We start from the raw sequence: 14,958 nt of genomic DNA, 5'->3' as shown, positions 1-14,958 counted from the left end.
ATATATCACAAAGATTGTAAAGGTTTTGCAAAGATTTCGTCTAGATTTAAAACATTTACAGACTTCAATGATTTCCTCAAGATTTAAAAGATTTCAATAATTTCAAAAATATTATAAAATATTTCATATATTTCGCAAAGGTTTCAAAAGATATCAAAGAGATTGTAAAGGTTTTGCAAAGATTTCGTCTAGGTTAAAAACATTTCACAGATTTCAATGATTCCCATAAGATTGTAAATATTTCAGATAGATTAAAAAAATATTTCAGAGATTGCAACCATTTCAAAAATATTTGCAAATTTTTCAAAAATTCCATAACGATTTCAGTGGTTTCCCAAAGATTAAAAAGTTTCTTTTACACAATTATCCAAATGAATTTCAAGATGAAATTTTAATCTCACCTAACGCTTCGCTAATTCCTGTTTTTCTCGACCCTTTTTGTTTTGTATTCTTGAATGGGGTCGCTCTATGGAGCAGCTTGGCATAATTAATATGTTATCTCCGTTTTGTTTTCAGTACTACTGCGAGCACTGTTGGGCGACAATTCACTCCCGGCCAGGACGGGAGTTCCACAAGCCTCTGGTGAAGGAGGGTGCGGATCGGCCACGCGCTGTGCCTTTTCGCTGGTGTTAACCCCAACTGCGTCGCCCCTAATTATCTCGCGCGGCCCTAGCTAATTAACTAACTACCACCACCACTACCACTTTTACAATGCCCGAATCCCCATTATTATTATTATTATTATATGATAACTACCTGCCTACCTACCTTACTATCCCCACCTTTTACCCCCAAATCCACCACAAAAACTACTACTATTATTACTACTACTACTACTACTCGATCGTCACTACTCCACTCTTCTACTACTACTACTACTACTACTACTACTCTACTACTACTAATATTGCTACTACGAAAATATTACTACTATTACTCCAATTACTATCCCCATTACCACCGATTTTACTCGCAAGAAGAAATACCAACAACAAGAACCCGTCAAAGCAAGGAAACCCAGAATTTTCCTCTGCTCCCTCCGTTCTTGTCGAACCGTTTGAAAATAATAATAATAATCCCGGTTCAAGCGGCAAGTTTCAGGAAGTTGGATCATCGAGCTAATTGAATTCTTGTATCTCGTTGGACAACTCGTGTGTCCCCCCCGCATCAAGATCGCGTCTTAATGATTTGATTTTCAAGAATTCGTTTACTGCGAACTATAATTCTCTCGAGTAGAAGAAAAATCTCGGCAAGGAGAGAGGAGGAGGAGGAGGAGGAGCGGTAGTTGTAAGTTCTCGATTGATTGATTGATTGATCGAGCCGAGAATCGAGTGAGAAAAAGAATGAAAGTAAATAAGGGAGAGAGAGAGAGAGTGTGAGAGTGAGAGAGAGTGAAGAAAAGTAAGGAGGGAGAGGGTGAGAAACTAAAGAAAATAATAATAATATTAATACTAATATATGGAAATAACGAGAGACGCGCGCCCTCGCGCGACTGAGTGTTATTAATCGATAAATGGAAAATCCACGCTTTATCGCTGTGTATTAGACAAATTCTCGGTATCACAGTCTCTAGAAACTAAGAATCTTTATTAACTGCGTTAAATAGGTACGTTTAATTATAATACGTGTTTAGCCGGAAAAGAGAGAGGATTTTTTTTTCGTTTTGTTTTTCAACTGGAGCTTGTTCTCGACACTTGGCGACCGAGAGACGGGTGAATAATTTGATAGTGAAATTGTTTCGCGAGGGGCGAACTTTTTTAAGGGGAGAAATTCATCTTGAATTTTTTTTTTGTCACCAACTTCCCCTTTTTGCCAAACGCTTCTTTCGGAAGCAAATATCACTCGCTAATCAGAGAAATCGATGATAGGGAAAAGTGGCGAATGATGTGAGGGCGACAATTGTCCTTGTCAATTATTGCCTTCAGATTACAGTTTTGAAAATCGTTTCCTGGTTGCAGCGAGAAATCTTCGGAATAATCTCCCATTGGTACAGGTAGAGGTGATCCGTAGAGAGTAGAGAAACGTAGGAATTTCGGTAAATCGTCCTTGACTTTAACGACGCAAAAAAAAACGATCTATTTTCATTTAGGATAGAGGACTTTTGCTACTATCTCGTAGTTTTTCGACGTTTGCCGAAGGCAAATGCAATACTTTCCAATGACGAATAGATTATTTTTTTTAGATCTTTCTGCAAGCCTGACCGAATAACCGATATCCAGACAGACTTGAACCTGTGACGCGGTCACAAAAAGTTGGCATTATCGTTGCTTCGTATCCTACTTTTATAAAAGTTTTGTCCCAACTTTTGCTATGGTAGACCATGTTTTAATTCTTAAACTAGCAGTGTAAAAGCGGCTTTGTGTAGACGGTTTCCAGGTTCTAAGTACTCGAGGAACGGGTGTTGTTTGACCTGTTAGAATTGCAGAGACTTTTGAATTTTTCAGAACTTTTCTCCGGAATTGGCTGAATGATGATGTCGCTCGGATCGATGATTTATTTTTGTATTTTTTTCTACCTAAATCCGAGGCTCGGGAGAGGGATCGAGGATAAGGGTGTGCAACGTCTCGTCAATGAAGGTAATAATTTTTAGGAAACGATCTCGAGCTGAAAAAATGAAAAAAAAACATCTTTGAGCTCGTGAGCGAGCTCAGCGGGGGCTTCGTTTGTACATAAATGTGTAAAACCTTCGATTGCTATCCACTCTTAACCACGATTTCTTCTCTCGGTGTATATAATCAAACGAATGCAATCGCGTAGTTCAAATTGAAAGAAAAAAAAACCACTGTCCCGACTGATTGGGACAATTATTCTAATTAGAAGCAGAGTCGAGAACGTGTTGTGTCGTGTTTCTTCCCGCGGTGATGCTGGACAAGTGATCGCTTTTGAAGTATGATTATTATAACTGATGCGATAAACACAACATCAACACTCACATCTACACAAACATTCGATTACAAAAAAACAAAGAAAAGAAAACAACATAACACGGTAAGAAATCCGCAATATGGACCCGTAAGGATTAAGAGAAAGACAGAGTAATCTCCACATCTATATATAATATATATATATATATAAACATATATATTTATTTTTTTGGTCTCCTTTTTGTATATAACTCTGGCCACCTTAGGTGTAGGTGGCATTTAGATACCGGAGATGAAGGACAGAATTAGAAAAGTCTTCGCCTGAACTTAGCTTCTCCCTTCGATTCACGGTATTCATTGCTCGAAAAAAAAGACGCAACGCTCTCAAGAAAAGAATAAATGGTGAATATCGACGCTGTAAATTAAAGGCGAAGTCGCGATTGGGTCTCGCGAAGCAAAATCGTGCAATATGATTTTTATTTGAAATTGTTAGCATTAATATTTTAATCTTTAATTGAAACTTTATGCTGTACCAGTCGATTAATACAGCAACGATTTATATTTTTTCATAAATAAAGAAATCTCGACAAATGGTGTTTTTGTCTATAATTTTGATCAAGTTACTCCTATTGTTTTTAATCTGTTTTCTTTTTTTTTACAAATTGCATTAGTTTATAAGGAAAATTCAATAGGTAGCCAATTCGAGGTTTTTGGCCTCAAATAATGCGCGATTCCCAATCGTGATATGTTAGATTTTCTAAACCAAAAATTCTGGACGATGAAATTCGTTGTACAATGAGAAGGATACGAGACGTGCAAAACAGAGCATTAGTTAGTGCAATTTTAACGCGAGTGACGACCTTTCACGTGACACGCGAAAAAGAGGATAAGAAGCCTTGAATGTGGAAGACAAGTGGAGAAGAGGAGATATTTTTCAATTTTCAAATCCAACGCTTACGGTTTACAAATATCACCTTTTGGGTTCACTTGTCTCCGCTTTTCTTGGTCTATCCGCCTTAAATAAATAATTCATGATTGGAGTTTATCAACGATTCCAAAAAACAAAATAATAAAGAAAAATTTGCCGCGCTCTCGCGGTTGAATTTATAAATATATATTGTACGTAATATACATATAATGCAATTCGTTTAAATGGCGTGAACTCGGATTAAGGGATGACACGCGATTTGTTCGTGTACGTTTCATACATCACAATTCGATATCTCGATATAAGGGCTAAAAAAAAAGTGAAAGGACACACCTACCCGTAAATGTAGACGTACACATACACATACACATGCACATGCACGTACACGGACACGTATACGTAAACATGAAAACACAAACGCGACACACGCCAATCGGTATAATTGTAGCGAAACTTACCTAGGTACCAATTCACCTAAATCAATTGATAATTAAACAAAATATATATTGATATACATATTATAAATAATATATATTATATAGAGAATAGCATTATATTCAATATACCTGACCGCCGACGACTTGGACGTGGACAGGCGACCGATTTTTCTAGTGAAATTTGTCTAATTTTTATGACGTACACCGGGTTTTATCCAAAACTCATTTCAATTTCGTACACACTTTTCTACTAAAAAAAAAAAAAGAACACCAGCCGTTTCACACTTTCGCATATTTTATTTAATGTTAATTAGTACATACTTTAGTTAATTCCTTATCCCAAAGATATTTTGTAAATCCAATGTGATTGTAAGAGTGATTACTGTCGAAAATAAAACATTTTTTTATCTGAAAATTTATGCAATCTTTTTTTTTATATGTAGATATTTAGTGCAATTGTAGAAAAAAGTGCGACCCTGAGATTTGCGTTGTAGAAAATTTCAAGTGAGAACGGCTGTTTTTTTTTTATTTAGTGGTTGAACACGATTCAGTGACACGAACACAAAACACGCAAGCACACTATGTGCGCGTTCTTATATTCGAAATTACAATCGTACCTTTTTAACATGAATATAAATATGTAGTTATAAAAAAAAAATCTCAGTTGTGTTATCGTGCTTTTTATAAAGTCTGGTTCTCAAAAAAGGCATTACTGTTTTCGTACGTGAATCAAACTGTTCTAGACGTCGTGTAAAAAAAAAAACCGATGTGTGAAACGCTGTTTTTGTAGTAGTGGTTCAAAAAAAAATCCAAGTGTCCTGTTGTTTGCTGTATCCTTGCTCATGCTCTATGGTCTAAACGATGGTTATATTACGCAGTAACTAAACATCAATCTCGCGCCGCGTCATGCGCCTTCACGCGCCTTAAAAAAAGATACCGTGACATCTCCCTGCACAAGAATTCTCAGCCCTTGCAAATAATTCTTATCGCAAATCCACAGCAGGAGACAACGACTCTCTACTTCTCTTAATTGCCAGAATCGAAATTCCACGTCACGTGACAACCACATATCAAACGATTTTCGCACAAAAAAAAACCGGATACGAATCTGGGTGCGTTAATTAGGAGCTGCAGAGGCGCGTTGTTTGAAAAAAAGTCTCGTGAAACGTCACACAAATTACACAGTACACACGCGCACGCAAAACACGGATGAAACACACTCATGGTATCGAGCAATCGATATGTCAAGAACAAGCAATAACAATATGTTAGGTGTGATTCTTCACCTCCTTTGTAATGTGTGTGATAAAGCATAGTATATATATAATATAATGACTATTATATATATGAATATAAATATTATATATAAAGTACTAATATATAATTGATAATAATGATTAAAATATCTAATATATTCTGACAGACCGTAAAAGGGGATGTAACTAAATTACTCTCGGGGACAAAAGTCCAGTCTGGCTCCTAACTCTTGAGCTCGTTCTTGAGCTCACTCTTGAGAAGGGCTACGTCAGAAAAATTAAATCTGTTAAAAGTTGTTCAATTTTTAAGGATTTATTTTTTACTGTGCAGTAGAATCTTTGGAGTATTTTGTGCCCGACAGTAGGAACTAATTGTACGACACGGCAGTCAAACAGTAACAACAGAAATAGGAGAAAAGATCTAGTGCATGAGGAAACAAAAAGTGATCCAAAAGTAAGAACAGCCACACACACAAACACATATAACGGCATACAACAATGATAATAAAGTAATCCTTAATGGCAACAATTATAAACGCATCTCGACCGAACTCTGTTGTTCGATTTACTGAATGAGTAATTAAGGGCAAAACTTGGTGGAAAAAAAATTAAGTACGTGAGAGGGGGAAAAGAGTAACAATGGTAGTCATTTACGATAGATTTGTATTTTTCAGTGTTGAAAAGTTTTTTATACCGCTGTTATATTCTTGTCTAAATATCTTAGTTCAGTGCATGAGAGAGGGAGAGAAAGGGTGAGTATGAGAGCGAGAGAAAATGCGTGGGAGAGAATGTCAAGGGGGAGGGAGGGGGATGAATATTTGGCGTTGTCCAAACTAAAAAATAAAATAATAATAATAATAACAGAGAATTGGTGAAATTTTTGTATCTGTAAGCTAAGAAAGTAAGAATACAATTCGGGACATTTTTGCGAGAGAGCGATCGAGTGATCGAGTCGAGTAAAAAGGGAAGAAAAATGAATAACGCACTTTTAGGGGCTGAAGAGAATTTGTCAAGTGTACCCCTCCGAGAAATCCAAAGGATCTGCTAATGACGCGAAAATTGGGGCGATAATAAACACGAAGTCAAATTCGAAGTGATACGTGCGTGATCGTGCGTACTTCCTACAAACCCGTACCTATTATTTAATGATAACGATAGTAATATAAATGACCCCTGCTCACCCTCCGATATACCGTTTTCCGAGGAAGATTCAAATGATTTTTATTTTTTTATATAAAAGTTATTATTATATTATTATTCTATCTGTAGATAAATCCGTAGCGTTTATAATAGCCCAAAAATTGTTTTCCTATTTCCCTTTTTTTTTTAGCTTTGGTTAATGAATTTATTACCGCTAATATTACCCTATGTAGTAGAGCAGAGCACTATTGTCGCTGTAACTATTGCGTTTTTCTCTAATCGCTATTACCACTTACTACACTGTTATTATCATTGATCGTTATCGCTATGATTTCTGTCACTATTGTAGAGATCTCCACGTACCAAAGAGACACGGAAACAACACACCCCAAATTTTCACACATCACACGAAAATGCATAATCAACCATACATACGCAAAAAAAACAACACTGACAAACGTGCATAGTTAAACAGAAAGGAAAATCACAAGTAGCTTAGGAATTTTGTGGAGACGTTTTATAAATATCCGAGTATCGAAGCAAGCGTTGGTTTCTGAGTCAGTTCGAAAATCGACGACTAAGTAAACCTTCGAGGTTCTCTGTGGAGAGTAAGATTAAATCTAAAGTTAAGCCCTGGTGATCGACAAGTCGCGAACTTGCTGAATAAATTCAAGTCACGAATTGCTTAGGTCCTTAGACGTATAAAGTAATGATAAGACTTTTTAAGACACAAGCAGCTGGGAGTAGTGCAATGTTAAGTGACAAAAAAATGGACGTGGCGGGGTAATGATGTGGTTGAAATAAAGAAAAAACACCCGATAGAAAGAAACCGTAATAAACGTGTCAAGGGATCTTTCAAGAGCGGGAAACCAATTCGAGAGAATTCTCAGGATTAAGGTTGCGAATCCAAGTAGGAAATTGTCAGGCGAAAAGGGCCAATTGGGAAATAAATTGATCGTGAATCGAGTTTAAAATTGAGAGAAGAGCAAACGGAAAGATCGGAGAGACAATTGACGAAAGTACCGGCGCGAGAAAAACCAAAATCAAAAAGTCGAATCCATTTGGAACAGAAACTTTTCGTTGAATTATTTACTCTGCTGCTAACTTTTCCATATCGATTCTACAAATATAAACTCTATGCGGCTTGATGTTAATTCAAATTATTCACAATTAAATATTGCATTTGAAAAAAAGCATTGTTTTGCGCGGGTTAGAGTTTGGGCGATGTCCATTTGACCTCATGAGCCAACTTGTCCTCACGAGTAGTGGGAGCAAGCAGACCAAGGACTCCGCGCGTCAAATGGGCTCCGCGCGTCAAATGGGCTTTTTCCACCAAATGGGCTCCGTGCGTCAAATGGGCATAGCCCGCAGAGCTGTTTTTTATAATAAATTGAAGAGTTCTGATTCAAGTGCATCTTCTTCGCGATTGAAACCAAGGATTGATCGAAATCGTTGTGACAATGACACTCGTAGATGCAAAATATCACTTTTAAGACATTACAGTACCCGTAATGCTCTTTCATATTAGGAAACCCTCCCCGCCCCCGGTTCCTGTAAGTTTGTTGATAGAAATTCGTGAAGTAAATGAAAGAGTTGTTTGTGGAAGCAAAACAAAAAAAAAGAAATGATAGGAAAGTGAGAGAATGTGTAAAAACCAACGTTTGATATGTACATTTTAGCCTAAATATTATATTACGTGTGTTTTCTAGTGACGAGGCATGTTTCGATGACTGTCTAATGTTGTAAATCTGTAAGTTCGTCTTTTTTTATGTGGCGCACGCATTCGCATATGTGCAAAGTTACACTCGCGTTTCATTAAGACACATACATTCAAAACATACACTTACAATTACACGAGTTAACTTCTTAATTGAGTAATAAATAATAAATTTTACTTTATGTTTTGTCTTGTTTTTTTTGTAATGTGTACATTTTGTAGGAGAGGAGTGAGAAGCAGTGAGAGTAATAGAAGAGCTATTAGAGGCGGATAATGAAATTTTGTAATTATACTTGTAAAACGCTGTTTCGTGCGAAACGAGAGGTTGAACCTGATTTCTTAATTATTCTTAGTGGTAGTTCGTATTGATATATTGAATATATTTAGGATATAAATAATCGACGAGCCGATCAAGATCGCTCGCTAGCCAATTTGCTCCTACAGTCTTTTGTACCGTTCTTTTTTCTAAATAATCACTATTAGCATTAACGTGTATTTCTATATACGCTTAGACGAAGTTTTTCTACACCCAATACACATACACGCGCGCGTTAACGCCACACTGTTAGTGACTTTTTGAACGAACGCAGATTCTTGATCGTCGATCGGGTCACGCGATTTTCAAAAAAGGAAGAGTAAGAAAACGTGGAGGACGCGATTCGGTTTTTGAAACGAGGTGCTCGAAGTAGGGAGTCGTTTGGTAAATTATTAGAATTTTTTATACATGCGAGTTTCTTCTCTAGGGAGAAAAAGTCGAGTACCGTTTTCGAGCAACTTGACGAAAACCGTCGGGGGGGAAAGGCTCTCGAGGGGGAAAAAAAGCGCAGAACGAAGGAAAGTGAGGGTGAGAAGGCCTGATACCTGTTTTTTCATACGTTAGGTGTTTTTCGCATGTACCTAGTTAGGCGTTAAAAGAAAATACGAGGTAACCTTTTGAAGCTATAAATGTTAAGCCTTTTTCACGTAGCAGGACATGAATGCGGGAGGAGTGAAACAGGGAGAAAAGTGAGAGAAAACGAGCAAGAGAGATGGAATGAATGCTCAAGAGGAAAAAGGAAGCGTGAGTGGCATGTGAAGCTAGTTACGGAGTAAGAGATAGAGACTGTGAGCGCAAGTGAAGCAACATTGGCAAAAAAAAACGTTCGGCGGGAGATTTTTTACCTTTTTCTAAAAAAAAATTACAACGGTTGACCTAAGATGTTTGTAGTTGAATGTACTTGGCACTTTTAAGACTTTCGCGTAGATCGATTACACGGCGGGAGACGAAAAATTAGTATTTCGATTAGCGTTTTTGTATATTCACGTAACGTGATTGCGTATATAGACTTAGGGGCGCTGAGCTTCCGCTTATTTTTCGCGTCTTTTTGACTTTCGGAATCGAGCACCAGTATTTAGGTAATTTTCCCACTTTTAAAGACCTTTTTTTTTTTGCTAACATCGGTCTTGTACATCGCGTGTTGAACCACCTTTTCGAGGAACTTTTTCTCGAAGTCAAATTTTGTGCATATCAGTGCAACGTTAAAGCTGCTTTTGTCCATTTCGATTTTTTAATCTCCTCGCTCCTTTCCATGAGTGTACTAGTCATTATAGAGTACTTTAATATAAAAGAAAATTGTTGGATCGTCACTCGGTCAATGAATTTGAATTTCGAGCCGATGGTATTTTTTCATCGAACATTATTTAATGCCAGGCGTTCTTTTTTTTGTTTGTTTATAAATTAATTTAAAGTATTTTTTTACTATTTACGTTATTATCTACTACATGGCGATGAAACGTATTAGACGAATATTATTGATTACATTATAAGAGGAGTGCAATTCACTTTTAAGAGAGGTTTATTTTCGGTATAGATACGCGACTCACTCGAATAAACGAATAGACTAAAAATCGTGCGCAATGCAATCGACCGTTTCGAGCTTTAGACAAATCTTAGATAATCGTTAGCTGAACAGTAACAGTATTACTCGAGTACTGGAGGTATCAGCGTATGCTTCTTTTCTCATTGTTAACACGTTGTAACATGCACGCGTTTGATACGATTTATATTATTAATTCTCGTTGTTGAACTACTTAGACGATTGCGATTGCTACCGATCCCATATCTATATTTAAAGGAAAACACTAAATTCTACACGGACACATGCCTAATACACAAGACTTACATATTCTTTGATACTTTTACGCTTAAGCCGCTCTTTTCACTCCTATTATACCTTACGAGCAGAGCAAATCTCAAAAAACCAACTTAAAAAAAAAATATGCATGAAACTAATCACTAGAGTTCAAAATATATAAGAAAAAAAAGTTCGATTTTCAACTATTTAAATGTCAATTTCATTTACAATCTAACTACCGTTGGTTATTCGAATTTACTCTGCTTCGAGCTGCTCCATCAATATTTAGATCACCGCAACAAATAACACAAGTTGATTGTGATATTTTTCTTCAGGGAATATAAATATTGAACATGGGCCAGCAGAAGAGCAATGTATGTATTCGCTTGTTCCGATCTCCCGAGTATATATGTATAATAATACCTTGTATTCCAAGCTTCATGATATAGTTATAGTTGACCGACAATTCACTGTGATTGGCTCTATCGATAGCCACGCTACATCAAAAAAAAAAAAAAAAAAAAAAAAAAAAAAAATATATGATGCATCGGAGAGTGTGCAAACTATCCTACGAAGCCACCGCACCAAGCCAACCATTTTTCTAGTGTCGATTCTTGTAATAACCGTAGCCTCTAATCGATGAATACCTTGTAGCTTAATTATTAACAGATAATACATAGAATTTATTTTTTTGCTCGCAGTATATTGTTATAAGTATATTAGAGGGAAAGGAGTCGAGACCTTGCGCTGATGGAGTAAACGAGCACAGCAAAGTTTAAGAACGAAAAAAAAAACAAAAACAAAAGGGAACCTGTTGGGGGTCAGTGAGAGCATCTTCTTTTGAGTTTCAAATGGAAAATCTAGCGTCCTCTGTATAAATAGTTATGTAACATTACGGTAGTGCAGCAGGGGGTCTTCTTGTTATGAAACTTTAGCCCAGTTACCATTGTCTTGCACCACTGTCATTTAAACTCGGTGAACCAGAGTCGATCAGATGAATTGAGACTTGAATGACCTTGGTATCGTGCGGTGGCTGTACTGTGGCATTAATTAAATTAAGGCACGCTAATGAAGCCAAGAGATGTTACGATAATTGGCTGTGCCACTGCTGTCGATCACCGATTGACGTCTTTGATCAACCCGTTAGTTTCTCAGGACACAGCCCACCTGAGAACGTATTCAGGCTGTGAAACACTCGGGATTTCTACGACACATTACATTTTAAGGACCTTTTTGGAAAGTAAGCCTTCTGTATTTGGAGTCGTTAGGGTTCCGAAGCCCGTGACTTTCCCGCGTAAGCATCCAGAGACTTGATTTGATTCTTGTTTGGGCATCAGATCCTGGTATTCGAAACAAGTCTTGAAATATTGTCTTTGGACGCAAGATCAAAGACGTCCATCCGGAGACGTCGTGAGACCTTGCGCAGACTATACAATATATATGTATACGTGTGTATGTATATATATACATATAAACTGAAGGCGGAGAGGCTTTCTCCGACACGTGTCCCACATGTTATAAATATATGCAATACACACAAGATATATATATTTATATGATAGGATTGTACTTGTGTGCTCGTTTTCTCAGATCACAGGCGCATCACATACATACACACACGTTTACACACGTCACATGAACACATTATTATAATTATCTAACAGAAGTAATTTGTACTATGTAACTATTACTATTTTTATGAATTTTTGTACATTTTTCTAATTATTTTGTATAATAATCCTTAGCGGAAAGAATGGCAAAAAAGTCTGGAACTCCCGATATCCTTGTCCTTTCTCCTGACCTTATCCCAAAAATCCTGCCCTCGTCCTAAGATCCTTGCGCACCCCTCCCCCAAGTGTTCAAACGGCGAATTTGACGGTGGCGAAAAAGGAAGTGCGATGTAAAATTTATATGCGTGAGAGTATGTGTGTTGATTGTGCGTGTGCGTGTTTGTCTTGGGAAAAAAATTGTGAGAGGAAGGAAAGAAATGAAAAAATTGTGGTATGTTTGTCTGTCTGTCTGTTTGTCCGTGCTGTGTTTAATCGAGGGGGAGATTTTGTCCTAAATCCTACCACGTAGTGTTACTTTTTCGCTGATAAGGGTACTATGTATCGACGATGATGATTTTTATGTTTTGTATTAAAAAAAAGTGAAAATTCTTAGGAACAAGCTGCAAAAAAAATGAAATAAACGCTGGGAACGGAATAAAAAAAAGATGAGATGAGATGAGATGAAATGAAGGAACGAGAATGAGGATGAATAAAGAATTGTATAAGATGGGAGTCGATGAATGTATTGACGAATAGCAATATTGAAACAGATGGTGTTGTTGCGAGCGTTGAATGTGTGAACCTCCTTCGTAATTTGAAACGTGTTTGTTATTAATTATAAGAGTCACTTTTTTCCTTTTTCTTGAAATGAAATGCTATAAAATAGATCGATTCTTTCATGGAGAGTCCTTGAATTTTGTCTGAACCTTGCCGAGCGAACGATTTGCGTGTGAGACACGAAAATCGTCTGCTTTTTCGCCTAACCTCATCTTCCTGTTAGTTCTGCAAATTCCATCCGAGAGACTCCCGTCTAAGAGCAAAACGAAGTAGTTTTCGAGTTTTTGCTATGAATATAGACGATTTTAAAGAAAGAGGAAAAACCTCCACGAGTATTTCGTCAAACGAAAAAAGTCGCGCTCCCACGTGTACTCATTTCGTACTACTATTCTACTTGGTATGTGTAATTTACGATTTTTGTTAATTTCAAACCCTTTTAGTACTTTAATAAATGAGTTTGTTAAAAATAATTTGGCACCTTATTTACGTTCAGAAAACCCAGACTGATTATTTTCCAAAATTCCTTGTTTATTTATATTTATTATATTTTTTTATTTTTTTATACACTGTAAAAAAAATTGAGCTGTGATAGGGATATTATTACTTATTATAGCTAAACATTTAGCTAAAAACGAACGAAAGGAATTAAGAAAGATCCCTGGATCAGCGAAAATGAATATCCTTGACCATTTTCCATATACCAGGGATATCGTATAGTCAAACCACTAACAAGTATAGCTATAATAGGGATATTAAGAATAGGTGTCTGAAGGAATTATCAGAAGAGCGTCGGTGCATTGTGGGAGCAGCGAAATAAAATGGCGGCGGCCTAATCGGGAGCAGTGGCAGTTCAGATTTACTGTGGACAATTGAACGCTTTTTACCACTTAAAATGTGCGCGCATGTTAATATTAAATAGAGTTTATGATGCGGTAATAATAATTGACAATTGTTTCGATTGTAGGCGATAACTCTATTGAAATATCAAGAAACGCGATAAAAACAACAAACTTGACCTCCAAATCCATTATACGGATTTCAGGGAAATTCATTTTCGCGATACCAGACGAAAGATTGGCCAGTGTAAGTTAAAATATTTCTATAAAAACTAAATTTTTTTCTTATCTACGGATAACAAAATTATACATAATCTGTCGAAAATAATAAACTTTCGAACTTAGCAATTTTGTCCAAATTCCTGATTTAGGAGAACAATTTACATAAAGTAACTAAATGTGTAACTCTTCTAACTAAACGTTTTACCTAATCTAAGTGGACACTTTCTTTGAGTTTAATATATTCTCGATTCACTCGTTCGCCTCAAGATTTTTTTTCCGTGTACTTTTTCATTTATATTTAGTTATCCTTGTTGGTCAGGAGTTGGGCATAAGGGTGGCTCAAAAACGCTTTTTTTCTTTAAAGAGCAACGATCCCCCCGATTTCATTCCAAATTCGGAAAGAGAAATTCCCTAATTTTTATTTTTTTTTATTTTTCGATCTTACAGGTGCCGGTTTTGAGGTGAAGTTTCCCATGTAAAATGCATGGGGAAAAATCACTTTGTTGAGTTTTTGGAATAATTTTTTCGGGTTTAAAAAAATGTGTCGGGAAAGTATGGGGGCCTGTTGAGAATTATCCACTGAAGAATTTGATGTACCAGACACATGGGGTTGACACCTCTAACACACTCTCACGAGTACCTGAAAACTACCCTTAAAACAAAAACTGTCAATTCTTCATGAAATCGACTTTTTGAGCACTGTATTCTCGTTTTTTTTACTTAAAATTATTACTATTGGTCAAGTGGCATATTTATTATCATTGGTTAATTAATTATCAATTATTTAAAAAATGAAATTTGTTAAAATTTTTTTCGACCCCCCCCCCCCTTAAATTATTACTATTAGTCTAGTGGAATATTTCATAACATTAGTTTATTAATTTGTAATTGTTTAAACAAATGTAATTTCTTTGAATAATTATTTTTGAATATTCGCTTTTTCCCTAAAAATTATCACTATTGGTCTAGTGGAATATTTATTATTCTATTATTACACCATTAAGCTTTTCCCTTGCGGGGTAGGCGTGACTCACTCGGCAGGGGAAAGGAGTAGTGTGTGGAAGGGATAGAGATTTTTCAGATTGATCCAGAATTCTCATGCTATTTAAGTAAATAA

The 14,958-nt window shown here is 36.4% G+C and overlaps 1 protein-coding gene across 1 annotated transcript in view; it reads left to right on the top strand.

The window, feature by feature from the left end:
• The window catches only part of LOC117167388 (cytoplasmic polyadenylation element-binding protein 2), a 692,172-nt gene extending 681,176 nt beyond the window's left edge, over positions 1-10,996 (top strand). The window contains exon 9 of the mRNA XM_033352277.1: positions 517-10,996. Coding sequence (XP_033208168.1) covers positions 517-633 — 117 coding nt within the window. The 3' untranslated portion in view covers positions 634-10,996. The remainder of the gene's footprint in view (positions 1-516) is intronic.
• The last annotated feature ends 3,962 nt before the right edge of the window (positions 10,997-14,958 follow it).

Source organism: Belonocnema kinseyi, chromosome 2, assembly GCF_010883055.1.
Source record: "Belonocnema kinseyi isolate 2016_QV_RU_SX_M_011 chromosome 2, B_treatae_v1, whole genome shotgun sequence".
NCBI lineage: Eukaryota > Metazoa > Arthropoda > Insecta > Hymenoptera > Cynipidae > Belonocnema > Belonocnema kinseyi.
Note: the sequence above shows the minus strand (reverse complement) of the source record. Positions and strands in the feature narration are given on the sequence as shown.